The following is a 25,357-nucleotide window of genomic DNA, read 5'->3' as shown; positions in this document are numbered from 1 at the left end:
GTCTTCTCTCTTTTTTATCATTATCGATTTGGCTATAGGTTTGTCAATTTTATTGATCTTTTCCTCTTAATAAGAATCTGAATAAGATGAAGTATACAATATGAAGATTTAGGGAATGGTAGAGGGAATAGCACTTGCCATTCCTTGAAAGGAAAATAACTTGGCATTTTCACAGAGAATACACTGGAAGTGGCCAAAAAGGAAGCATGGAGAGCAGTTATGAGACTTTTGTAGTAATATACATCAGAGAAAGATAATGATAGCTTTGACTGCTTATAATGGCTAACAAAGTGGTGAGAAGTGGTTAGATTCATAATAATGAAGGTAAAGCCAGTAGAACTTGCCGATGACTTGTAGATGGAGTGATGGAGAACAGACATGAGTAATGCTTATTAGCCTTAGGTGTAAGTAATACAGTAGTCCCTCTCTATATCGAGGTTCACTTATCACAGCCTCACTGTATCACGGGATTTTTAAAAATGTTATAGTTAATTATCGTGGATTTTTCACTATATTGCAGGATTTTGCAGTACTGTATACGTATGTTGTTAAAGTTACGTAGGTTTAAGAGTGTAGAATATGTTTAAGAACATAAGTAGTGTTTATAAAAGTGTGGAAAAGGTTAATAAGGGAGTGGGAAAGGTTAATAAGGGACTAGGAACGGTTTGTAAGTGTGTGGGAAGGATTTATAAAGCCTTAAAATATATATTAATACTAAAATAAATGTAAGGTTCCTACTTCATGGATTTTCACCTATCGCGGGGGAGGTCTAGAACGTAATACCCACGATAAGTGAGGGAATACTGTTTGGTTAATAGTAGCTTTGTGAAATAGGGAAGATTGGAAGGAGCAGATTTGGGCTATTGTGGGGGAAGTGGGGTGGAAGAGAGGCAATAGAGATTCGATTTATACTTTTGAAAATTTTGAATGATTAGCTGATTCAAATGATTTTTTCTATTGTATATATATTTTCTATATATTTGCTTAAGTTATCCAGGAAATACAATCTTCATCTTGTACAAATTGTCTATCTAATGAAGCCACTGTATAGGAGATATTCAAGGTAAAAGAGGCATGTAATTTCCAATAAAACATTGAAATTGTAACATGCTAGGAAAGAGAAGAAACAGATAAATATGTGAATGTTTTTTGTGCTAAAGACATTGGTGTGGAGTGATAAGAGTCAGGAGAGATTCTGTACCTTATGTTAGTAAGAAAAATATTCTGTTTATAGGTAGCTAATGTAATGTGAGTAACCAAGTTGAACTTCCTTAATGAAATCAAAATGGAGAATTCCGAAATTTGTTATTGTGTGAAGTTCTTTGAATATAAATCGTATATTTGAGGTGACTCGAGAAGATTGGGCCCAGAATACCAGACCTCCTTTAAAATAGACCACAATACCAAGTTCAGTCCAAGTAGAACTGATAGAATCCTTTTTGTGTCCTTTGTAATAGAATCAGGAGATGATTGAATCTCTAATTTGGGAAAATGATAAACTATTCTTTCCCAGAAAATAGTCTCAGAGGATCTAGCTAAACTATTAGATTTATCTCTTTCTTGATTAAAGTAAAATTCTTTGCATCTAAACTAAAGTAGAATTGTAATAGAATACATTAAGAATTAGAGAAAGTTTTAAACTTACATTTTTATTTCAGCAAACTGCTAAATAAAATATAGTAAGCATTTAATATGAGCAGTCCTCAGAGGAGAGGGACGTTTCTTGTGTCATTAATCTCTGTATTTCAAGAATAAGCATAGTATGGGAACTCTGATATTTTTCTACATGAATATGTAAATTAATGAAACCTCAAATTATAAGTATGGTTTATTTAGTGATTTTTTTTTTCTTAAACACGTTTATTCACTAGAGGGTGCTGTGTAAGCATGCTATACTTTAAAGCGTTCATTTCCTTATTTGCTGTGAGATTGGATTTTTAACTCACCTGATTTATTAATTTTTTTCTGTTTTTGCTTTCAAAACAATATTGATGGTGTTGTATATGGTAAAATTCATGAACTTCAGTAACTGTCAATGGCAACATTAACGCTAACATTTTTTTTCTTCCTCCTCTTTAGGAGACTAATGACTCCAGTCATGTATGCTGCACGAGATGGCCACCCTCAGGTTGTTGCTCTCCTTGTTGCTCATGGAGCAGAAGTTAATAGCCAGGATGAGAATGGTTATACTGTGAGAATCAGTTATACAATGTTCCTTTTTATTTCTAAGATATTGATACCTTGTTATTACTAGCAGTAGGCCACACAAATCTTTTTAAGAAAAATAACAGAAGGGATGGGATATAATTTCTGTTTGGTACAGAAAAGCAAAAACCTGACTCTCTTTGTCTTCACTGTTGACACAGAAGACATAACACAGAACAATGCCTGGGCTCTATAATACACTTAGAATTTTTTTTATACAAAACAGTTCAGTGATTGGCAGATAAATTGTGTTATTATATAATGTCACTTGAATGTGTAAAACATTTGGTTTTATAACATCAGTCAGCACTGGAAGTCTGCTTTGCAATTACAACTTTAGAAATATGTTTACATTAAATTGTGAAATGAAGGGATTGCATCATTTTATTAATTAACCATGTTAACTTTATTATGACATAAATACTGTTCTCTCTCTCATATACAGTCTTTCTTTTAAAACAATCTTCTTTTCCCTCACTTATATAGGCTTTAACTTGGGCAGCACGTCAGGGTCATAAAAATGTAGTTTTGAAGTTGCTTGAACTTGGAGCTGATAAAATGCTACAAACCAAAGAGGGAAATACACCAAGCGAGATTGCAAAAAGAAATAAACATCTAGAGGTATTCTTCCGTATATTAAAACAATTTTCTATAGCATGTTATATTGTCATTTGTAGAACTTTTATGTATTTTTTAGAACTCACAACTGTAATAATAGTGTATCTGACTATTAAATATTTAAATGTGTAGTTTTCCTTCAGTCAAGTAAGGAAAACTTTTACTAGGATATGCATCTTGTACGAAATAAGGGATATCTATGATGTGGTAATTTAAAAGCTGTAAAAAGAGATAATGTCATATTTTGGCCCTAGAAATAAAATTGTAATAGACTATATAAACATTTCATAATGGTCTATATTTTTAAAAATGTATTAGTGTATTGAAAAAGCAAATAAAAATTTCAAAATTTGAACATATAATTAAAATGTTTTTATATTTTCACTAATACATATTGGACAATTTAAAAATTAAATCCTTTAAATTGCATTTACTCCTATATGTATGATGAGGGATATAACATACTTGAATATATGATCTACTGTCATTCAGATATTAAAGTCAATGATAAATATTTGTCATACATTAAATTATTGATACAAACTTTTGTTCTGAATATTAAAACTTTTGGCCAAAGGTCTGTAGTATTTCTAAGCAAGGATTAAATACAATACAACTGTAAAACTAAGTTATGTCACTCAAGAACTTCTAAAACTGAGTTTCCAATTTGACAGCATGTGTCATTTCAAATATTCTATCATATGATAATCAAACCATGCCACTTTTAATGCATGCAGAATAACTTTCTGTATTTTTTAAGTTATCTGATAATTATGCCTCTCATTTGCTATATCAAAGGTATATTTCCAAAATTATTCTAGAGTAAATGCTGATCATTAAAGCCTTGAGAAACTTTAAGAAAATATTTGCAGTTTTTTTCTAAGCTTTGAAAATGTAAAGACTTTTAATTAGTTTACTGCATCATTAAATTTATTGTACATGACACTGAATTTTACATATTAAAGAAATTTATCGAATATCCAAGATGGCAGTGGAGTAGGTGGAAGCCACACTAACCTTCTCTCAAGACCAAGCTGGAATTACAGCTAAATTATCGAATAATCAATTGAACACTAGCTGGAAGAAGCCTTATAACCAAGGTCTTACAGAAGAAACGACACCATCATGAGACTAGTAGGATGTGTGGAGGCATAAGAGGGCTGGCTGGACTCCCATGGGAGGCAGCTGAAGTTCTAGAGGTATGCAGGGAGGTTCCCCTTGAGAAGTGTGGGGTCTAAACTCCAAGCTAGGCTGCCCATCCTAGAGGACTAGAACCAGAAAAGGAATGACATTTGGCTATGAAAAGCAGCAGGGTTTCTGTCCACCAGGGAGAGGTGGCTGGAGATGCAGAGAGGTTCTTAAAGAGCCAACACACAAGATTTCATTTGCCACCACTTACCCTGGCCTCCAGCAGAGAGAGGGCAGAGTGGACTAGAAATGCTTGAGGAGAGGCTCGTGGTTCTGGGGAGAGAGCTGAAGGATCAACCACTATGATGATCCCTGTGCTGAGTCTTTCCCTGTACTGCAGAAACATGTCTCTTGGGCAGAGCACTCCCCTCCATGCAGCATCAGCTTGGAGGAAGCAATAGCCCCACCCTCTAGAATTTAACTGGGCTGCTGCGGAGTACAGGTGGAGGCCATTTTAGTGATTAAGCCTAACAGAAAACCTGCCAACAAAGGCAGATCTCTGGGAGCTCTGAGACTTTAGCAGACCTCCCCCAAGTCAGTGCTGGTAAAAGCCATCCTTGGTGCACAGCTTAGTTCTTTCTGTACACACCCAGGCTTAGCAGAGGGAGACACAAGCTGTGGATCACTGATAGCTCCAAACAGGTTGTTCAGGGCCAGTCAAGGGCAGTGTCTGACATAGGGCTACACCAGAACCTTTTCAGATCTTCCTAATTCTTAGAAACAAACACAAGAGGCAGCCAAAATGAGAAGGCAAAGAAACAGGCCTCAAATGAAAGAATAAGAGATTTTTCTTTTTTCAGAAGAAGAACTAAATGAAATGAAGGCAAGCAATTTATCAGATATAGAGTTTAGAGTAATAATTATAAGGATACTTGCTCAACAGCTTGAAAAAGACATAGAAACCATAAAATAGGGGCCAGTCACAAATAAAGAATATAATATCTGAAATAAATAATACACTGGAAAGAATAAACAATAGGTTAGATGAAGTAGAAGATCGAATCAACAATTTGAAAGACAAGGTAGAAAAAAAACTCAATCAGAGAAGCAAAAGAAAAAAAAGACTTTTTCAATGAGGATCATTTAAAAACCTTTGAGAAAATGTGGAGTGAAATAACATCTACTTCATGTGAATAGCAGGAGAAGAGTGAGCAAGGGATTGAGAAACTATTTGAAGAAATGATGATCGAAAACTTCCCCAACTTGGTGAAGGGAAAAGACACACAAGTCCAGGAAGTACAGAAAGTCCCAAACAAGATGAAATGAAAGAGGTCCACACCAAGACACATCATAATTAAAATGACAAGGCTTAAAGACAAGGAGAGAATCTTAGGAGCCACAAGAGGAACACAGTTAACTACAAGGGACCTCCCATTAGAATGCTCTGATTTCTCAACAGAAACATTTCGAGCAAAAGGGCTTGGCATGAAATATTCAGGTTGATGAAAAGCAGGGACCTACAACCAAAGCTAATTTACCCAGCAAGTCTATCCATTTAAAATTGAAGGAGAAATAAGGAGCTTCCCAGAGAAGAAAAAGCTAAAGGAGTATGTTAACACCAAACTAGTATTGCAAGAAATGTTAAAGGGCTTGCTTTAAGAAAAAGAAAACAAAGAAAAGAAAAGAAAATAGTTAAAAATAAAATGGCAATAAATACTTACATATCAACAAGCACTTTAAATGTAAGTGGCTTAAATGCTCCAATCAAAAGACATAGTGTAGCTGAGTAGATAGTAAAACCAGACCCATATATATGCTGTCTCCAAGAGAACCACCTCAGAACAAGAGAACACACAGACTAAACATAAAGGGATGCAAAAAGATATTTTATGCAAATGAAAAGGAAAAATAGCTAGGGTAGGAATACTTATATCTGACAAAATAGACTTTAAAACCAAGGCTATAGTAAGAGACAAAGGACACTACATAATGAGAAGGGAAATAATCCAACAAAAGGATATAATCCTAGTAAACATTTATGCAACTAACATAGGAGCTCCTAAATATGCCAAGCAAATCTTGATGGACGTGAAGGGAGAGATTGACAGAAATATAGTCATAGTAGAGGATTTGATAGCCCATTGACATCAGTGGTTAGATCTTCCAGACAGAAAATCAACAAGGAGACAGTGGTCTTAAATGACATATTAGATCAAATGGATTTAATTAATATTGTTAGAACATTTCACTCAAAGCAGCAGAATATACATTCTATATAAGTGCACATGGAATGTTTTCTAGTATAGACTACATGTTAGGACACAAAACAAGTCTCAGTAAATTTAAGTAGATTGAAGTCATATTAAATATCTTCCCTGACTATGATGTTATAACTAGATATCAGTCACAAAAGAAAACTGAAAAAATACATAAAGACATTGGGTAAATAACATGTTTTTAAACAATGAATGGGTCAACAATGAGATCAAGGAGGAAATCAAAAGTTACCTTGAAACTAATGAAAAGGAGAACACAACATCCAAAAATTTGTAGGACACAGGGAAAGCGATCCTAAGAGGGAAATTAATAGCATTACAGGCCTACCTCAAGAAACAAGAAAAAGCCCAAATAAACAATTTTACTTTACACTTACAAGAACTTGAAAAAGACCAACAACATTGAAAGTGAGTAGAAGGAAGGAACAATAAAAATAGAACAAGAGGCATGTAAACAAGGAACAGACTAACAGTGATCAGGGGGGAAGGGAAGGGGGAAAAGAAGGGGAAGTGTGTAGTCAAGGAACTAGTATGAATGACCCATGGACATGGACAACAGGGTGGGCATTGATTGGGGGAGCAGAATAGAGGAGAGCAATGGGGAAACTATGAGACAACTGTAATTAAAAAACAATTTTAAAAAGTTTTTAAAAAAGGATAAGTAAAATAGAGTCTGAAAAAATTATAGCAAACATCAGTGAATCCAAGAACTGGTTCTTTGAAAAGGTAAATAAAGTTGATAAACTTTTAACCAGACTCATCAAGAAAGACAGAGAAAGGACCCAAATAAATAAAAAATGAAGAGGAGAATTAAGAACAGACATCAAAGAAATACAGAGGATTGTAAGAAAATATTATTAACAACTATATGCCAACAAATTGGATGACCTAAATGAAATGGATAAATTACCAAAAAATTAATAATCTTCCAAAACTAAATCAGGAAGAATCAGAAAATCTGAATAGACAGATTATGCCTAGTGATTGAAGCAGTAATCAAAAAAAAAAAAGCCCAACAAACAAAAGCTCTGGCTTCACAGGTGAATTTTACCAAGCATTCCAAAAAGAACTAACACCTCTCCTTTTCAAACTATTTCAAAAAATTCAAGATAAGGGAAGATTTCCAAGCTCATTTTAGGATCCCAGCACTATCCTAATTCCAAAACCAGCTAAGAACACTACAAAAAAAAGAAATTACAGGCCAAATTACTTGATGAACATAAATGCTAAAATCCTCAACAAAATATTAGGAAACTTATATAGCAGTACATCAGAAAGACCATATCACAATCAAGTGAGATTTATTCCAGGAATGCAAGGTTGGTGCAACATTTGAAAATCGATAAATGTGATACACCACATAAACAAAACGAAGGATAAAAACCACATGATCATGTCAATAGATGCAGACCAAGCTTTTGATAAAATTTAGTTCCTATTTATAATTAAAATCTCTCAGCAAAGTAGGACTAGAAGGAACATATGTAAACATCAAAAGGCCATATGTTACAAGCCTGGGAAGTCCACTTTCACCTCTCTTATTTTACATAGTAGTGGAATTCCTAGACACAGCAATTAGATAAGTAGAAATTAAAGTCATTCAAATGAGAAAGAAGAAGTAAAACTGTTCTTATTTATAGGTGACATAATACTGTATATAGAGAACCATAAAGATTTCACCAAGAAACTATTGGAACTGATAAATTCAGTTTATTAACAAGATACAAAATTAATATCCAGAAATCTGTTGCCAATAATGAACTATCAGAAAGGAAAATTAAAGAAGTAATCCCATTCACAATTGCCTCAAAAATAATAAAATACCTAGGAATAAATCTAACCAAAGATGTAAAAGACCTGTACTCAGAAAATTATAAGACACTGAAGAAAGAAATTTAAGAAGACACAAATAAGTGGAAGCATACACTGTCTTCATGGATAGGAGGAATTAACATTAAAATGGCCCTACTACCCAAAGCAATCTATAGATTCAATGCAATTCCTATCAAGATTCTAATGAGGTATTTCACAGACCTAGATCAGATATTTCAAAAATTTATATGGAACCACAAAAGGCCCCGCATAGCAACAATGATCTTGAAAAAGAACAAAGCTAGAGGAATCACACTACCTAATATCAAATTATACTATAAGGCCACGGTAATCAAAACAGCATGGTACTAGCATAAAAACAGACACATAGATCAATGGAACAGAATAGAAAGCCTAGAAATAAACTCACACCTTTATAGTAAATTAATATTTGACAAAGGTAGCAAGCACATACGATGGGCTAAAGTAGTTTATTCAATAAATGATGTTGGGAAAATTAGATACATGCAGAAAAATGAAAATACATCACCTTATACTACACACAAGAAGAAATTCAAAATGGATTAAAAATTTAAATGTTAGACTCAAAACCACAACAATCTTAGAAGAAAAAAATGCAGTAAAATCTCAGATATTGCTCATAGTGATATTTTATCTAATATATCTCCTCAGGCTAGGAAAACAAAAGAAAAAATAAATGGGACTACATCAAAGTAAAAAGATTTAGCACAGCAAAGAAAACCATCAACAAAATAAAAAGATAACCCACTAAATGGGAAAACATGTGCAACTACATCTGATAAGGGGTTAATATCCAAAATTTATAAAGAACTTATAAAACTCAACATAAAAAAATAATACAATTAAAAATGGGCAAAAGACCTGAATAGACACTTCTCCAAAGAGGACATAACCCTGAGGGGAGGTTAGGGAGTGGAGAAACTGAACAAAAAGGAAAAAGGACTCATGGACAAGGACAGCAGTGTGGTGATTGCAAGGGGGAGGGAGGTATAGGGGAGAGAAATGGTAATAGCAAAAAATGCAATAAAAATAATTTTTAAAAAATTTATGAACATCAATGATTATTTTGAGTTAGAAATTGTTTCTTAAAATGAGATCTAATTTTGTATTTTAGCTGATTATGTAACACAACCTTGACTTACTAAAAGGGTGGATTTTAAAACTTAAGGAGTTTTTCATGATTTCTTTGAAGTGTACAGTCAAGATTTGTATATATTTAGTCATGCTGCTAACTTCCTCCCTTCTTAACAATGTATTTTAAATACTACCTTAGTTCTTAATCTTAGTCACTTACCAAAATGGAATTTTTAGTTTTGTTATAACATATGGAAAATATTATTAATTACTATATTTCTTTAATTTTTACTATATTTAATTATATGTCATGTTTTTCTTTTCTGATTATTATTTTAATCAAATATTTACTTGATTTTTTAAAAACATTATTCTCACGGTAGTAAATTGTGAAAGTTCTACCCTTCTCACCTTGGAAAATTTTTCTTTCTAGATATAAAATAATCACATGTTTAGTTTCCTTTAAATGTAAATGACAGTATATAATATTGTTTACTATATTTGAATGGCTCAACTTTTTTCAGATCTTCAGCTTGCTTTCTTTGAGTTTAAATCCATTGAAAGGAAAGCTTCAACAGCTAACTAAAGAAGAGACTATTTGTAAACTACTGGCAACAGCTTCTGATAAAGAAAAAGATCACATATTTAGGTAACAACTTTTCTTTTGTTCGACAAAACACCTATAAATTAATAGAAGTTCATATTTTTATTCTAGTGAATGTGATAATAATTAAAATATATGCTATTTTAAACTTAAGGCATTTAAAAATACCATCTAGAAATGTCTGAATATTAAGTGTTTTGTTCTCCAGAATTTTAGAAAAATTTTGTATATGTGTACTAACAATAAGAATAATTTGTGAGTTTACAGAAATTATCCACAATAAAATTTATTTCAAAAAGGTTTTAAGATTATGTTTTTGTTAGTGTTCAATTTGTTTGAACACTAATTTTTTTTTAGCAGATATCTGATTTAGTAAGCTAAAATTAAAAAGACATATACACACTGGCTGGTGTGGCTCAGTGGGTTGAGCGCTGGCGTGCGAACCCAAGGGTCACTGGTTCCATTCCCAATCAGGGCACGTGCATGGGTTGCAGGCCTTGTCCCCAGTTGGGTGCACGTGAGAGACAACCACACATAGATGTTTCTTTCCCTTTCTTTCTCCCTTCCTCCCCCTCTCTCTAAAAATAAATAAGTAAAATCTTAAAAATAAATAAAAATGCTTTAAAAAATACACATATTTTTCTCTGAACACTGTTCAGCACAGCCCACATATTTATTCTCTACTCACATTTAAAATTATTATTAAATTCTTACTTCCTATAATTAGATTTTCATGTACAAGATCTCACAAGGAACATACACATTGGCAGATATTTTCATTATTAGGAAAGATGAGCTACATTTTACTATCACGATTTACGATCACACACTTATTTACATCTTCGTTCAAGAAACCTTTCTTGTTCTTGATGTAACAGAGATCTAGTATGTAAATATGCAGATATATTTTACATACATTTATTTTTACTCATTCTTATTCTCTCTGTATTATAAATGTGTTGGTTGTTCATGCATTTATAGTCTTTTTCTGAAATTGACATTGCTCTAAATATAGTTCATTTACACCATTTGGAGATCTGGAAGTATTTTTACATGGTCTTGGACTTGAACATATGACAGACTTATTAAAGGTAAGATATTGTGTAAGCTACAGTAAGTTACGTGTGAATATTTGTTGGCTAACATAACATTAAATATCCATAAACATGCTTATGAAAGAGTCCCAAATATACTTTTCTCTGTAATTTGTAATTATAAGCATTTCATAAATCTTTACTTATAAGTGTTTCAAAAATGTCTACTTATAAGCATTTTGAAAATTTATTATTTTAGAAACTTACATGAATTAGAATCTGGCTGGATTAAGCAGCTTTTACTCACTGCCTAAAGCTTCACAGGACTCCTGCTTGTACATCTAAGCCCTTAGTTTGTTTCTGCAGTTGCTGATCTTAATAGAATATTAGAAGCAGCATGATTTTAAACCATACAAACCTGGCATCAGATTCTTGCTTTAATGATTAGTAACTGAATTATGTTACTTAAATATCTGACTTTTTTTTCATAAGGATGATGATACCTAGTGTGGGGTTGTCATAAAGATTAAATTCATATGCCAAGCACTGTTATTGGTACTTTAGGCGTGCATTATGGGATTTGAGTAGATGACAGTTATCAGCCAATTAGCTGATACTGAAGCATTAAAGCGCTGTTTAAGATCAGTTGTCCTTAGGAATTATGCACATTCTGTTTAGGTAGTTTAGAATTGGACTTCATTTTACAAACTTGAAACTTCTTATTTGAGATATAGTGAGTAAAACTAAATATTAATGATGCTTTAAGGTGATACAGATAGAAATTTTAAACATTCTTAAACAATTTATCCAATTTTATAGAGCTACTTTTCTTTTTATGTAAGCAAATGTAAATTGTAATCATTTTCTTTGAATCTGGAAAACTAGCCGTGTTTATACTTTTTAAGGTAATTATACATATTATGATATTTATTACTTTCTACCCAGTAATGTAATTCTATGTCTGTATATTCTTTCCCCTCTAGAACACTGGAAGTTGTTTAGGAGGGTAGCATGTAACTGACTAACTTAATATACAAATGACTACTTCCTCTTCTGTTTTATTTATATTGAAAGGTGGTGTTTTTTTTTTTCCTTTTCTACAGGAAAGGGATATAACTTTAAGACATCTTTTGACCATGAGAAAAGATGAGTTTACAAAGGTAGTAATAATTTCAAAAACTTTAGATATTATCTTTCATGTTTTTTAAATTGTGGAGCCTTTTATTTACTCTTTTGAAAATCCTAGGGCTGTGAGTGATCTTTTGCTAGGTTCTTTATTAAATATGATTATAGATAACCATATCTGAAATCTTCTTTTACAGTATTAAGTTTCTTTAAGAACACTTAAAGTCTTAAGAGTTGTTTTTTTCTTTAGATTTGGTCATGACATTTCAACTAAAAGTGGTGCTTCATTTCTAAATATGAGTTAAATTTGCAAAACAGGTTACTTAGAAATGAGGTGTATTTTTGCGTATGTGGGCACGAACATGTGTCATCCAAATACTGCCTTTTGCTGAGTTCTTACAATGCTCAAAACCTGATATTTTATCATCTAGTATTATTAAGTAACAATTTGAAAATACTGTGAGAAATATTAGAGATACTTTAATAAATTGGGCTCCTAAAAAGTAATGATTTTTCTGAACATGGAGCACACTGGCATGAACACATTAGAAACTTAAAATCTTTAGTATTGCTAAAAATCAAAACAAACATACTAATTAGCTAAATACAGGATAGAAAACTTAGTTAACACTAAAGGAACAATACATACAAAAAGAAGACATTTCTCCTTTAATCCCTGATACTTTAAATAATATTTTGAATAAAAGATTATATTACTGAGGTTTTTTAGAAAGTCTGTATATTAAAATCTAGTCATTTATTTTTATAATTATCATAACTTTTATGTATTGTAAAAAATTACTCAAGTTACTACATATCTAAATATTTTAATGATGTAAGCTTCTTAGTCACAGTTACAAGCAAATCATATATTTTTCAGTGTTATTTTTCAATATGTACTTTTTTCCAAGATATGAATTAATCAAGTAGAAAATTTATTTAGTAATTTTGAATATTATTCAAGTATGATTATCTTATTGCACCTTGAAATTATTTCTGTTTAGAATGGAATTACCAATAGAGATCAGCAGAAAATTCTGGCTGCTCTTAAAGAACTAGATGTAGAAGAGATCAAATTTGGACAATTACCTGAAGTGGCAAAATTGGAAATCAGGTAAAATTAACTTACTGGTTTACATTAACATCATTAAAGCCAGTTGTTCAATTTTAGTTTAATTTTGATAATGTCTCAGTCATTTTACTTGATGCCATCATTTCTCCAGGGAAACAGTTCATTTTGAAATACCAAGTTCTAAAGTGGGATATACTTTATAAAGTCAATTTTGAAAAAGTTATTTTACCAAGAAGCAAAACAATGCATCTTCTTGTTAACTCCCATAAAAACATGTTTTATTTTTAATTACATTTTATTAAATGAACTATATAAGAGATTCCATGTTTTTCATAGTATAACTCTTAGTCTCTTTAAATCATTTTGTGCCAAATTGAAAATTCAAAGTAGTGATATTTTTACTTATGGCAATAAGAAAGTGTTTCTGAGGTAATTCAACTCTATCTTCAGCTCTATTCTGTAAGAAATTATGTTATCAATATGTAAAGCTCATTTTCAACATTATAAACTTGTCAAGTACTGATTATTAGTAATATTAGTAATTTTAAATTATTTCAAAAAGAATATTTTATTGCTGTATTATGGAGCATTAAAGACTTTTTAACTTTTTATTTGATGTGATTATAGAGTCACAGGAAATTTTACAGGAGGATATACCAGGAAGTCTCCTTCACCCAGTCTCACTCACTGTTAATATCTTGTTTCACAATATATTACAATATCAAAATATCAGAACTAGAAAACTGATATGTACAATCCACACAACTCCTTCATATTTCACCATTTACAGTATTTCCTCACTTATCACGGGTATTACGTTCTAGACACACACACCCCCGCGAAGTAGGAACCTTAAACATATTCTACACTCTAAAACCTACGTAACTTTAACAACATACATATACAGTACCACAAAATCCCGCAATATAGTAAAAAAACCGTAATAAATAATAAAATATATATATATTTTAAGTATATTTTATTATGTTGTTATAGTAGTTTCAACTTTTTTCCCTTTGCTCCCCTCTGCCCAGTACCCCCCTTCCCTCCAGCAATCCCACCCCCCTTAGTTCATTTCCATGGGTCCTGAATATAAGTTATTTGGCTTCACCCTTTCCTACACTATTCTTAACTTCCCCCTGTCTATTTTGTACCAACCGATTATGCTTCTTAATCCCTGCACCATTTCCCTATTTCTCCCCCTCTCCCCTCACAGCTGATAACCCTCCAAATGATCCCCATACCTATAAATCTTTACCTGTTCTGGTTTGCTTAGTTGGATTTTGTTTTTATTACTTAAATTCAGTTGTTGATAGTTGTGAGTTTGTTGGCATTTTAGTGTTCATAATTTTGATCTTCTTTTTCTTATGTAAGTCCCTTTGACATTTCATATAATAACAGCCTGGTGATGAAGAACTCCGTTAGCTTCACCTTGTCTGGGAAGCACTTCATCTGCCCTTTCATTCTAAATGATAGCTTTGCTGGGTAGAGTAATCTTGGTTGTAGGTTGTCTTTCATCACATTGAATACTGCTTGCCAGTCCCTTCCTGCCTGCAAAGTGTCCTCTGAGAAATCAGCTGACAGTCCTATAGGCACCCCCCTGTAGGCAACTCTTCGCCTCTCTCTTGCTGCCCCCAGGACTCTTGTCTTTATCTTTCACCTTTGGCATCTCAATCATGATGCATCCTGGTGTGGTCCCCTCTGGGTCCAGCTTGCACGGGACCCTCTGTGCTTTCCGGGCCTGTATGTCCATCTCTTCTCAAACTTTGGAAAGTTTTCCTCATTTTTTTCAATTCTTGCTTCCTCATTCTGCATGGGTTGACTGTTTTTTTCTTCCTTATGTTCCAAATCATTGATTTGAACCGCGGTTTCCTTCCCTTCACCATTGGTTTTCTGTGGATTTTCCTTCGTTTCACTTAGCATAGTCTTCACTTCTCTTACGTGTTTGCCATACTCAAGCATATCTGTCAAGCCTGTGAGCATCTTTATCATCAGTGTTTTGAATTCTATGTCTCTTAGGTTCTATATCTCCCCATCTGTTAGGTTGGCTATCTCCTCATCGCTTAGTTCTCCCACTAGAACTTTGATCCGTTTCCCATTTTGGGTCATACTTCTTTGTCTTCTCATTCTGACAGGCTCCTGTGTTTGTTTGCCTCTGTGTCTTAGGTAAGGGGCAGAGCCTTAGGGATTCGTCAGTACATGGCGACCTGTTTCACCACGTTATAGTGCTGTATGTGGGGGAGGGGAGGGAACAATGCCGCCTGCCCAGCACTCGCCCCTTTTCCAGGCACCTCTCCCACTTCTGCACCGGAGTGGCGCCCTTCTAGCTGCTGCCCTGGCCGTTGTTCCCAAAGTAGGTGGGTCTGAGGACGTTCTAGGACCATGGGCGTCCTTTAAACAAGCGGACTCTGCTGAGACCGGCAGTTTCTGCCTCCACCCCACCCCCCACTGGTATGCACAGTCAGAGACAATGAGGCTTGATTTTCCCTGGTGCTGGGACTGTGGGCTTCAAGGTCCGGTGAGGAGCTGGGAACGCTCCCCAGGTGTCCCTCCTGACTTTTTAAAACATCGGCTGTACTTTCCACTGGGTTGCCGCTGCTGCCACTGCTTCTGCTGCCACTGCTGCCGCCACCAGACTGCATCCTCTCCACCCCGGCTCCACCCCTCCTACCTGTCTAGATGAATATTTCTGCTTTATATCTTTGTTTGCTGGACTTCCATGCAGTTTGATTTTCTGGAACTTCTGGTTGTTTCTAGTTTTGAGGTAGTTGTATTCCTTCTTAGTTGTGGAGGGAGACACAGCGTGTCTGTCTACACCTCCATCTTGGCCAGAAGAATAATTAAATATATTTTTCAAAATCCCACGATACAGTGAGGCACAATAAGTGAACCATGATATAGAGAGAGACTACTGTATACATGTACTAATTTGTGTGTATGTGTATAGCTCTATGCAATTTTATGACATGTGTAGCATCATGTAACCACTGTCACAATCAATATACCTAACATACCATTATTGCAAGGTTTCCTCATACTATCCCTTTATAGCCACACCTCTCTGTCCCCTCATTCCTACCCGCAAGCAATAAATAATTTGTTATCCATTTTTATAATGTTTTTATTTCATGAATTTTGTATAAATGGAACCATACAGGATATATTTTTTTATTGGCCTTTTCAGTCAGCCTAATTTCCTCAAGGTTCAACTAAGTTGTATTCTACAAAGTATAATACTTACAAATTCAGTAGTATTATCACTAGTTAGCCTGCCTAAAACTAACATTGTAACTATGATAACCATTAAACACATGAATAATAGATTTCCATACTTCTAAAATTTAGAGAAGTCTTCCAGGGAATAATTTAGATGATCCAGATTTTTTAGAAAACTTTATTGCAGAGTTCAGTTATTTCCCTTTCTCTTAATATATCTGCTTATAGCAAGAAGATCTATTTTCAAAATAATGCCTCTTAATTGTTTTAAAATAACATTATAGCTCTTAAATATTTGAACACATTGTGAAGGATTTCTGTTGTGCGGACTTAGAATCGGTGAACCTTGATTACTTTGTTCATTTTCTTGTTTAATTTATTGCTTCTGTGATGAAATATTCTAAGTTTTACATGCTGACTTGCACATTAAATATTTTAATATAACTTAGTTGTATGATGGCAGAACCACCTGTATGAATTCATTTTGTGGATTTAATACACTTAAAGAATGTGCAGAATCCTGATTGGTCCACTTATTAAAACTGCTGAATTTTTTTATAAAGTAAAACTGGCAGACATATATTTCAGGAATTTGACCTTGTTATTAAATCACAGACTTTGTTTACATGCTGTTATGGACAAGGTTTTACTTCCCATTTGTTCAAAATCATTCTTTAAAGAAGAAATTAGTCATTAAGTCATAGGAAAACTAACAGCAAGAAAAGTTGAACTGATTGATTATAGTCTTCTAGTAATGTGATTTTAACAATTTAGCTACCAATTTATTTTAAGATACTTTTCTTCTATGTGTTACATTCTCTAAAATAATCTCTTCTACAAGAACACATGCACAGTACATTTACATTTTTCTATATTTAGTCTTAGTATGTTTATAGATTTATAGATTGCAATTTACAAGTATTAGTAACCATTCTATTACTACTTTGAGATATTTTGAACATCAGTAGTTGTCTCCATTCATGTCTTGACATTTTTAACAGTTTCTGCCCAGACCTTTTCTCTAAACCTATCTGACATCTACTTAAATGTTTCAAAGGTATCTTAAAATTATATCCATTAAGGAAACTTTACCCTCCAAAAGAAAAATTCTGTATAGATACAAAATTTTATGTAAAAAATATATTATTCACATCTATTATTTATAAACATTCTAAAATTAGAAACTAAATATGTAACATTAGAGAAATTATTGAATTATATTACATTAATATAATTATTTTTTTCTGTCACTAAAATTATTTTGAGACTTAATATCATGGGAAAATACCGTGAATATAAAAAGCACAGTATAAAAGGGAGTATGAGGTATAATGCCAGTTGTGTATTTACATAAGAAAAATACTGGAAGAAAATGTCTACTATAAGAAAATATTCTGAAAGAATATAATACCAGTCGTTTAGATGATAAGAGTTTAGTAATTTTATTTTTTTAGATATTCTATAATGAGCACACAGTACATTTATTTGGAATGCCTTAATTTAAAGTATAAATTTTATCCTAATACTTGACTTAACATTTTATTTAATGTGGCCTGTTGTTTTAGTCAGCTTACACTATGTTATGCTGCGGTACCAAATAGCTTTAAATTTAAATGAGTAATAGTAACAAAGTTTATTTCTTGATCACCTCTATTATATGTCAGTTGACAGTGGCCCTCTCCCTTTTTTTTTCTGAAAACAGGGTAGAAAAATAGCTCCAACCAAGACATGCTGCTCTTGTATTGAAGGGAAAAGAGAGCTGGCAGAACTAGTCAGTTGACCTTAAAGTTTCTGTTCAAAACTCTTTCAGTCATATTTTATTTGCCAAAGCAAGTCACATGGCCAACCTTAAGCCACTGTGGCATGAAGTATAGTCCTCTGACAGAGAGAGGTCTTATAGTATTTGGCTAAGTAGAAACTACGTGATAATTTCATGAAGAAATACAGTCTACTATGCATTTGCCATATCTGTGAATTTTTAATTCTTTGAATAGGTACAGAATTATCAGTGTTGCCATGTAAAGGTATATAGGGGGGAATCCTGTACAGCTCTGGGGTGGGGATGGGCAGTCATTCACATAGTGTATGATGTATCACTATAAAGCTGTGTTACTTAAAACTTACCTATCCATAGTCAGTGGCTCTGAACATTTTATCCATCTCAAGAATGGTATATGTTTTGCTTTCATCTGTTAAGACTTTAATGTTCATAATATTACTTGCTTAATTGAACTGAGTTCTTACCATTCTTTCTTCTGAAAAAAAGCTTATAAGTTTATATTCCATCTGTGTAAAGTGCCTGTCTAGAATTATATAACTGCTCTCAGTTTATTTATTTTTAATCCTCACCCGGGAATATGGTTATTGATTTTAGAGAGAGGGGAAGGGAGAAAGAAACACTTATGTGAGAAACATTGATCAGTTGCCTCCCATATGTTTCCTAACCAGAGATCAAATACACAACCTAGGTATGTGTCTTGACCAGGGGTCAAACCCACAACCATTTTGGTGTATGGGATGATGCTCCAACCAACTGTGCCACCTGGCCAGGGCTCAGTTGATATTTTGAATTACAGTTCGAAATGGATTTTAATTTCTTTGAGCTCAAATAAAAAATACACAGGACATTAAGGAATTACTCTCTGAGTAATTACTCATTCTTTTCATTAATAATAAATAAAATTTGAGTATTTAAAGAGCACTAAGTGTATCTTATATAAATATTACATGGAAACAATTGATATAAGTAATTACTACTGTTGTTTTGAGTAAAGATCAGAAAGAAAATGAAATTAAGAATTATATTTATTTTGAAAATACCACTTTTGCTAAATAGAACAAGAACTTATTCAGTTTTTTTTATTTTAATAGGCTTCTATTATTTGAATTTGCTTTTATAAAGCAGCCATGAGACACTTTTGATTGTTGGCAATTTGATTACATATACTATGTTCATCAAGTTTAAACATTTTTTTATTAATTTTATTTTTTTTTCAATTATAGTTTATATTTAATATTATTTTATATTAGTTTCAGGTGTGCTGTATAATGGTTAGACAATCATGTACTTTACAAAGTGTTCCTCCTGATATTTCCAGTACCCACCTTTCAGCACATATTGTTATCACAGTATTATTGACTATGTTTTCTTTTTATTTTTTTAATATGTTTTATTGATTATACTGTTACAGTTGTCCCAATTTCCCTTCCCTCTGATCCCCTACACCCGGTGGCCCCCCACCCTCCAGTTGTCCCCCCCTTTTAGTCCATGTCCATTGGTTGTGCATATAGTTCTTCTCAACCTCTTCCTGTCTACTCCATTCCCTCTTACCATGCTTCTTAATTCCTGTACCATCTCCCTCCCTTCCCCCCTTCCCCCTCCCTGCGGACCTCCCCCCAGTATATTCCCCATACCTATAGTTCTTTTCCCACTCTCGTTGCCTATTTCGTCTGCCTTTGTTTTAATTCCCTAGCTTCTGTTGTTGGTTCTTGTGATGCAGTTTTCATTTTAATGTTCATAGTTTTGATCCTCCTTTTTCTAAACCAGTCCCTTTAACATCTCATATAATAGTGGTTTGGATCTAATGAACTCTTCCAGTTTTATTTTGTCCTGGAAGCACTTTCTCTGCCCTTCTATTCTGAATGACAATTTCTCTGGATAGAGTATTCGTGGTTGTAGGTTTTGGATTTTCATTACTTTGAATGTTTCTTGCCAGTCCCTTCTTGCCTGCAGGGTCTCCCTTGAGAAGTCAACTGGTAGTCTAACTGGGACCCCTTTGTATATGATTCTTTTCTCTTGCTGCTTTTAAGATTCTCTCTTTATCTTTAATTTTTGACAATTTGATTATAATGTGTCTTGGAGTGGTTCTCTCTGGGTCCAGTTTTTCTGGAACTCTCTGTGCTTCCTGGACCTGTAAGTCTATTTCCTTCCCCAAGTTTGGGAAGTTCTGCTTTATTATATTTCACTTAATTTTTCAATTTCTAGTTTTTCTTCTTCACTCTCTGGCAATCCTATAATTTGTATGTTCGATCTCTTATAGCTGTCCCAGAGGTTTCTGATCCTCTTCTCACTTTCCTTGCTTTCTGTTTCCTCTTTCTGCACTGGTTGACTGTTCCTTCTCTATGTTCTGGTTTGTTGATTTAATCTCTGGATTTTATTTCCTCACCACTTGTCTCGTATGTGTTTTTGTTCTTTTCAGTATGAGTGGCTTTCAGTCCTTTCTTGTCTTGTTCCAAATCTTTTGTTCATTCTGTAAGCCACCTAATAACTATAGCTCTGAATTGAGCCTCTGATAGGTTTCTTATTTGTTCATCTATCAGATTCTTCATCTGTTGCCTGGTGAACTGTGTCACTGGGATTTCTATAGTTGTCTGCCTCATTTTGACATTTGCGTTTTGCTTTGCTTCTGGGGCAGGCTATAGGGGGCGGAGCCTGTGTATTCGTCACAGCCCGAAGACCGGTGGCAATCCGCAACCTTTTTCACTGGGCTGTGGTGCTTTGTGTGGGGGCGGGGGTCCAAGGTGGATTCCTGCCGTTATTCTCTGCTGGGAGACCGGGATCCATCCTCCCGCCCTCTGGGCCTCACCATCTGAGGAAATGCGGTGGCTGCTTTTCCCAGCATGGGGGTCAGGAGCTGCTGGGGGCTCGACTGCAGCCAGGATTGCTCTCCCTGCCGCTGTCCCTGGTGCTACCACAAACAGCACCGCCCACTTTTGCTCTTCCTACCTGTCCGACGAGCACTGCTAGTTTATAACTTAGTATGTTGGGCTTCCGTGTAGTTTTATTTTTTGGAATTTCTAGTTATCATTTGTTTTGAGGTAGTTGTATTCCTTTCTAGTTGTAGAGGGAGACCAAGCATGTCAGTCTAAGCCTCCAACTTGGCCGGAAGTTGACTCTGTTTTCTGTGTTGTACTTTATATCCTAGTGACTGTTTTATAACTACCAATCTGTACTTCCCAGGTCCTTCAACTTTTCACTCAGTTTCCCAACCTCCCTTGCTTCTCGCACCCATCAGACTGTTTGCTGTATCTATGAGTCTGTTACTGGTCTGTTTTTGTTGGTTTATATTGTTCTTTAGATTTCACACATAAGTAAAATCAAGTGGTATTTGTTTTTCTCTGACTAACTTAGAGTAATGCCCTCTAGGCCATCCCTATTGTCAGAAATATTAAATTTCATTCTTTTTTATTGCAGAATAATATTCTATTGTATATACATACCACAGTTTTGTTTTGTTTTGTTTTTTATTGATGGGCACTTGTGTTGCTTCCATAGCTTAGCTATTATAAATACTGCTGCAGTGAACATGGAGGTGTATATGCTATATTCTTTTAACTTAGTGTTTTGGGTTTCTTCAGATAACATATGCAGAAGTGAAATTGCTGGGTCAAAAGGCAGTTCCATTATTTAATTTTTTAAAAATAATTTATTTACTGGTTTGTTTACTTATTTTATTTTTAGAGAGAGGGGAAAGGAGAAAGAGAGGGAGAGAAATATCTCTGTGTGGTTGCCTCTCACTCACGCCCCCCAACTGGGGACCTGACATGCAACCTAGTAATGTGCCTTAGCCAGGAATCGAACTGGCGACACTTGGCTCGCAGGCCGACATATTTAATTTTTTTGAGGAACCTCCGTACTGCTGTTCACAGTTGCTGCACCAATCTGTATTGCCCTCAGCAGTGCACAAGGGTTCCCTTTTCTGCACATCCTCACCAACACTTGTTTGATGATTTATTGATGATGGCCATTCTGACCAGTGTGAGGTGACATCTCAGTGTGGTTTTAATTTGCATTTCTCTGATGATTAGTAACGTTGAGCATCTTTCATATGTCTGTTGGGCATTTCTATGTCCTCTTTGAAAAAAGTGTCTGTGCAATCCCTTTGCTCAGTTTGTACTTGTATTGTTCATCTTTTGGGTATTGACTTTTATAAGTTCTTCATAAATTTTGGATATTAACCCCTTATCTTCTCCCATTTAATGGGTTGTCTGTTTATTTTGATGATGGTTTCCTTTGCCAAAGCATTCTATAGAGGCAGCGCAATTCCTATCAAGATACCATTAACATTTCACAGAACTATTTCAGAGATTTACATGGAACCACAAAAGCCCTGCTTAGCAACAGCAATCCTGAGAAAGAAAAGCAAAGTTGGGGGAATTATGCTACCTAACATAAAACTATACTATAAGGCCATAGTAATTAAAACAGCATGGTACTGACATAAAAACAGATACATATATCAGTGGAACAGAATAGCCCAGAAATAAATACACACTTTTATAGTCAATATTCCACACAGGACACAAGTACATCCAATGGGCTAAAGATAGTTTATTCAATAAATAGTGTTGGGAAAATTGGACAGTTATGTGCAGAAAAATGAAACTATACTGCCTTCATACTCCACATGCAAGAATAAATTCAAAATGGATTAAAGACTTACATGTTAGACCTGAATCATAAAAATTCAAAAAGAAAACATAGGCAGTAAAATTTAGGGCATTGTTCATGGCAATATTTTATTTGATATATCTGCTCAGGCAAGGGAAACAAAAGAAGAAAAAGGAACAAATGGGACTATACCAAACTAGTTTTATTTTTAACATGTTATCTAATTTTCCCAACACCATTTATTGAATAGACTGCCTTGACCACATTGTATGTTCCTGCCTTTTTTTTGTCAAATAATAATTGGCCACATAGGCATGGGCTCTATTCCACTGATCTCTGTGTCTGTTTCTATGCCAATACCATCATGGTTTGATTAGAGTGGCTTTGTAGTATAATTTGATATCAGGTAGTGTGATTCCTGGAACTTTATTCTTCTTTCTCAGTATTTTTGTGGTTATTCAGGGTCTTTGTGGTTCCATATAAATTTTAGGATTACTTGTTCTAGTTAAATGAAATATTCTGTTGGTATTTTTATAGGGATTGTGTTGAATCTATAGATAATTTTTGGTAGTATGAACATTTTAACAATGTTAATTCTTCCTATCCGTAAGCATGATATACACTTTCATTTATATGTAGCCTCTTCAGTTTTTCTTCAGTGTCTTATAATTTTCAGAGTACAGGTCTTTTACCTTCTTGGGTAAATGTATTCCTAGGTATTTTGTTTAATTTTTTTTTGATACAGTTGTGAATGAGATTGTTTTCTCAGTTTCCCTTTCTGATAGTTCATTATAGTGTATAAAAATGCAACCAATTCCTGAATATTTATTTTGTATCCTGCTACTTTACTGAATTCATTTATCAGTTGTATAGTTTTCGGTGGAATCCTTAGTTTATATACAGTATTATGTAATCTGCAAATAATGACAGTTTTACTTCTTTCATTCCAATTTGGATGCCTTTTATTTCTTCTTGTTTGATTGCTGTGGCTAAGACTTTCAGTACTATGTTGAATAAGAGTAGTGAAAGTGGCTGTCCCTTTCTTTTTCCTTAAGGTAAATGCCTTTAGTTTTCCCCCACTGAGTATGATGTTAGCTGTGGGTTTGTCATATATGATCTTTATTATGTTGAAGCATGTTCCATCTATTCCCACCTTGCTGAGAGTTTTTGTCATGAATGATGCTCTATTTTGTCAAATGTTTTTTATTTATTGATATGATCATAGATTTTAATCCTTCATTTTGTTTATGTGGTGCATCATGGAAATTGATTTGGATGTTATACCAGCCTAAATCCCACTGGATCATGGTATATGATCTTGTTAATGTCTTGCTGGATCCAGTTTGCTAAAATTTGTTAGGCTTTTTGCATCTTTGTTCAGCAGGGATATGGATCTATATTTTTTTCCATTGTAGTATTTACTAGTGTTGTAATTAGTATAATACTAGCCTTGTAAAATTAGTTTGGGAGTCTTTGCTCTTCTTGAAATTTTTGGAGTAATTTGAGAAGGATAGGAGTTAGTTCTTTGACGGATTGGCAAAATTCACCTGTGAAGCCATCTGTTTTTTGGAAGTTTTGATTACTGCTTCAGTTTTATTAGTTGTACAGTCTGTTCAGATTTTCTGTTTCTTCTTGATTCAGTTTGAAGAAATTGTATATTACTAGAAATTTACACACTTCTTAGAGATTGTCCAATTTGTTGGCTTACAGTTGTTTGTAACATTTTCTTATAATTCTCTTTGTTTCTATGATGTCAGTTGTTACTTCTCTTTCATTTCTTATTTTATTTATTTTGGTCCTCTTCTTTTTTCTTGATGAGTCTAGTTAAAGGTTTGGCTCTCTTGTTTATCTTTTTAAAAAGAACAGCTCTTAGTTTAATTGATCTTCTGTATTTTTTTAACTCTATTTTGTATATTTCTGCTCTAATTGTTATTTCCTTTTTCTACTTTGGGCTTTGTTTGTTGTTTTTTCTCTAGTTCCTTGGACTGTAAGATTAGATTGTTTAGTTGAGATTTTTCTTGTTTCTTGAGATAGGCCTGTAATGATATGAATTTCCCACTTGGGAATGCTCTTGCTGTGTCCCACAGATTTTGGGTTGTTGTGTTTTCATTTTCAGACTCAGTTTGTGTCAAGTTAACTTTTGATATCTTCCTTGAATTTATCATTAACCCATTTATTGTTTAGTAAATGTCATTTAGCTTCCATGTCTTCATGTGTTTTTCAGGTTTTTTTTTTTTTCTCTTGTAATTGATTTCTAGTTTCATACCATTGTGGTCAGAGATGATGGCTTGATATGATTTCAGTCTTCTTAAATTTTTGAAACTAATTTTGTGTTCTAACATGTGGTCTATCCTAGAAAATATTCTTCCATGTGCCCTTGAAAACACTATATATTCTGCTGCTTTGTGATGAAATGCTCTAAAGATATCAATTAAATCCATCTGATTGAGTGTGTTCCTTTGATCATGAAGTGTAAAGTACCTTATATAAATGTTTTAAAATTTATTTATATTTAATTGTCTTTCTATTACAGTTGCCCCACATTTTCACCCATTGCTCCTCCCCACCACACTCCTTCTCCCACAGTCAATCCCCACTTCATTGTCCATGGCCATGGATCATTTATACTAGTTCCTTGACTAGATCCTTCCCCTTCTTACCCCACTTCTTTTTCTCTCCCCTCCCCTCGATCACTGTTAGTCTGCTCCTTGTTGACATGCCTCTGATTCAATTTTGCTTGTTTGCTTGAGTCGTTCATTA

The 25,357-nt window shown here is 33.9% G+C and overlaps 1 protein-coding gene across 1 annotated transcript in view; it reads left to right on the top strand.

The window, feature by feature from the left end:
* ASZ1 (ankyrin repeat, SAM and basic leucine zipper domain containing 1) overlaps window positions 1–25,357 on the top strand; it is a 111,687-nt gene that overhangs the window by 70,006 nt on the left and 16,324 nt on the right. Inside the window, exons 5-10 of the mRNA XM_090286769.1 lie at window positions 2,080–2,191; window positions 2,692–2,826; window positions 9,680–9,804; window positions 10,775–10,850; window positions 11,897–11,953; window positions 12,923–13,032. Coding sequence (XP_090142895.1) covers window positions 2,080–2,191; window positions 2,692–2,826; window positions 9,680–9,804; window positions 10,775–10,850; window positions 11,897–11,953; window positions 12,923–13,032 — 615 coding nt within the window. The remainder of the gene's footprint in view (window positions 1–2,079; window positions 2,192–2,691; window positions 2,827–9,679; window positions 9,805–10,774; window positions 10,851–11,896; window positions 11,954–12,922; window positions 13,033–25,357) is intronic.

This window comes from Furipterus horrens, unplaced genomic scaffold (genome assembly GCF_987537825.1).
Source record: "Furipterus horrens unplaced genomic scaffold, mFurHor1.1.pri manual_scaffold_9, whole genome shotgun sequence".
Taxonomy (NCBI): Eukaryota; Metazoa; Chordata; class Mammalia; order Chiroptera; family Furipteridae; genus Furipterus; species Furipterus horrens.
The sequence above is the reverse complement of the archived record's forward strand: the minus strand, read 5'-3'. Positions and strand labels throughout refer to the sequence as shown.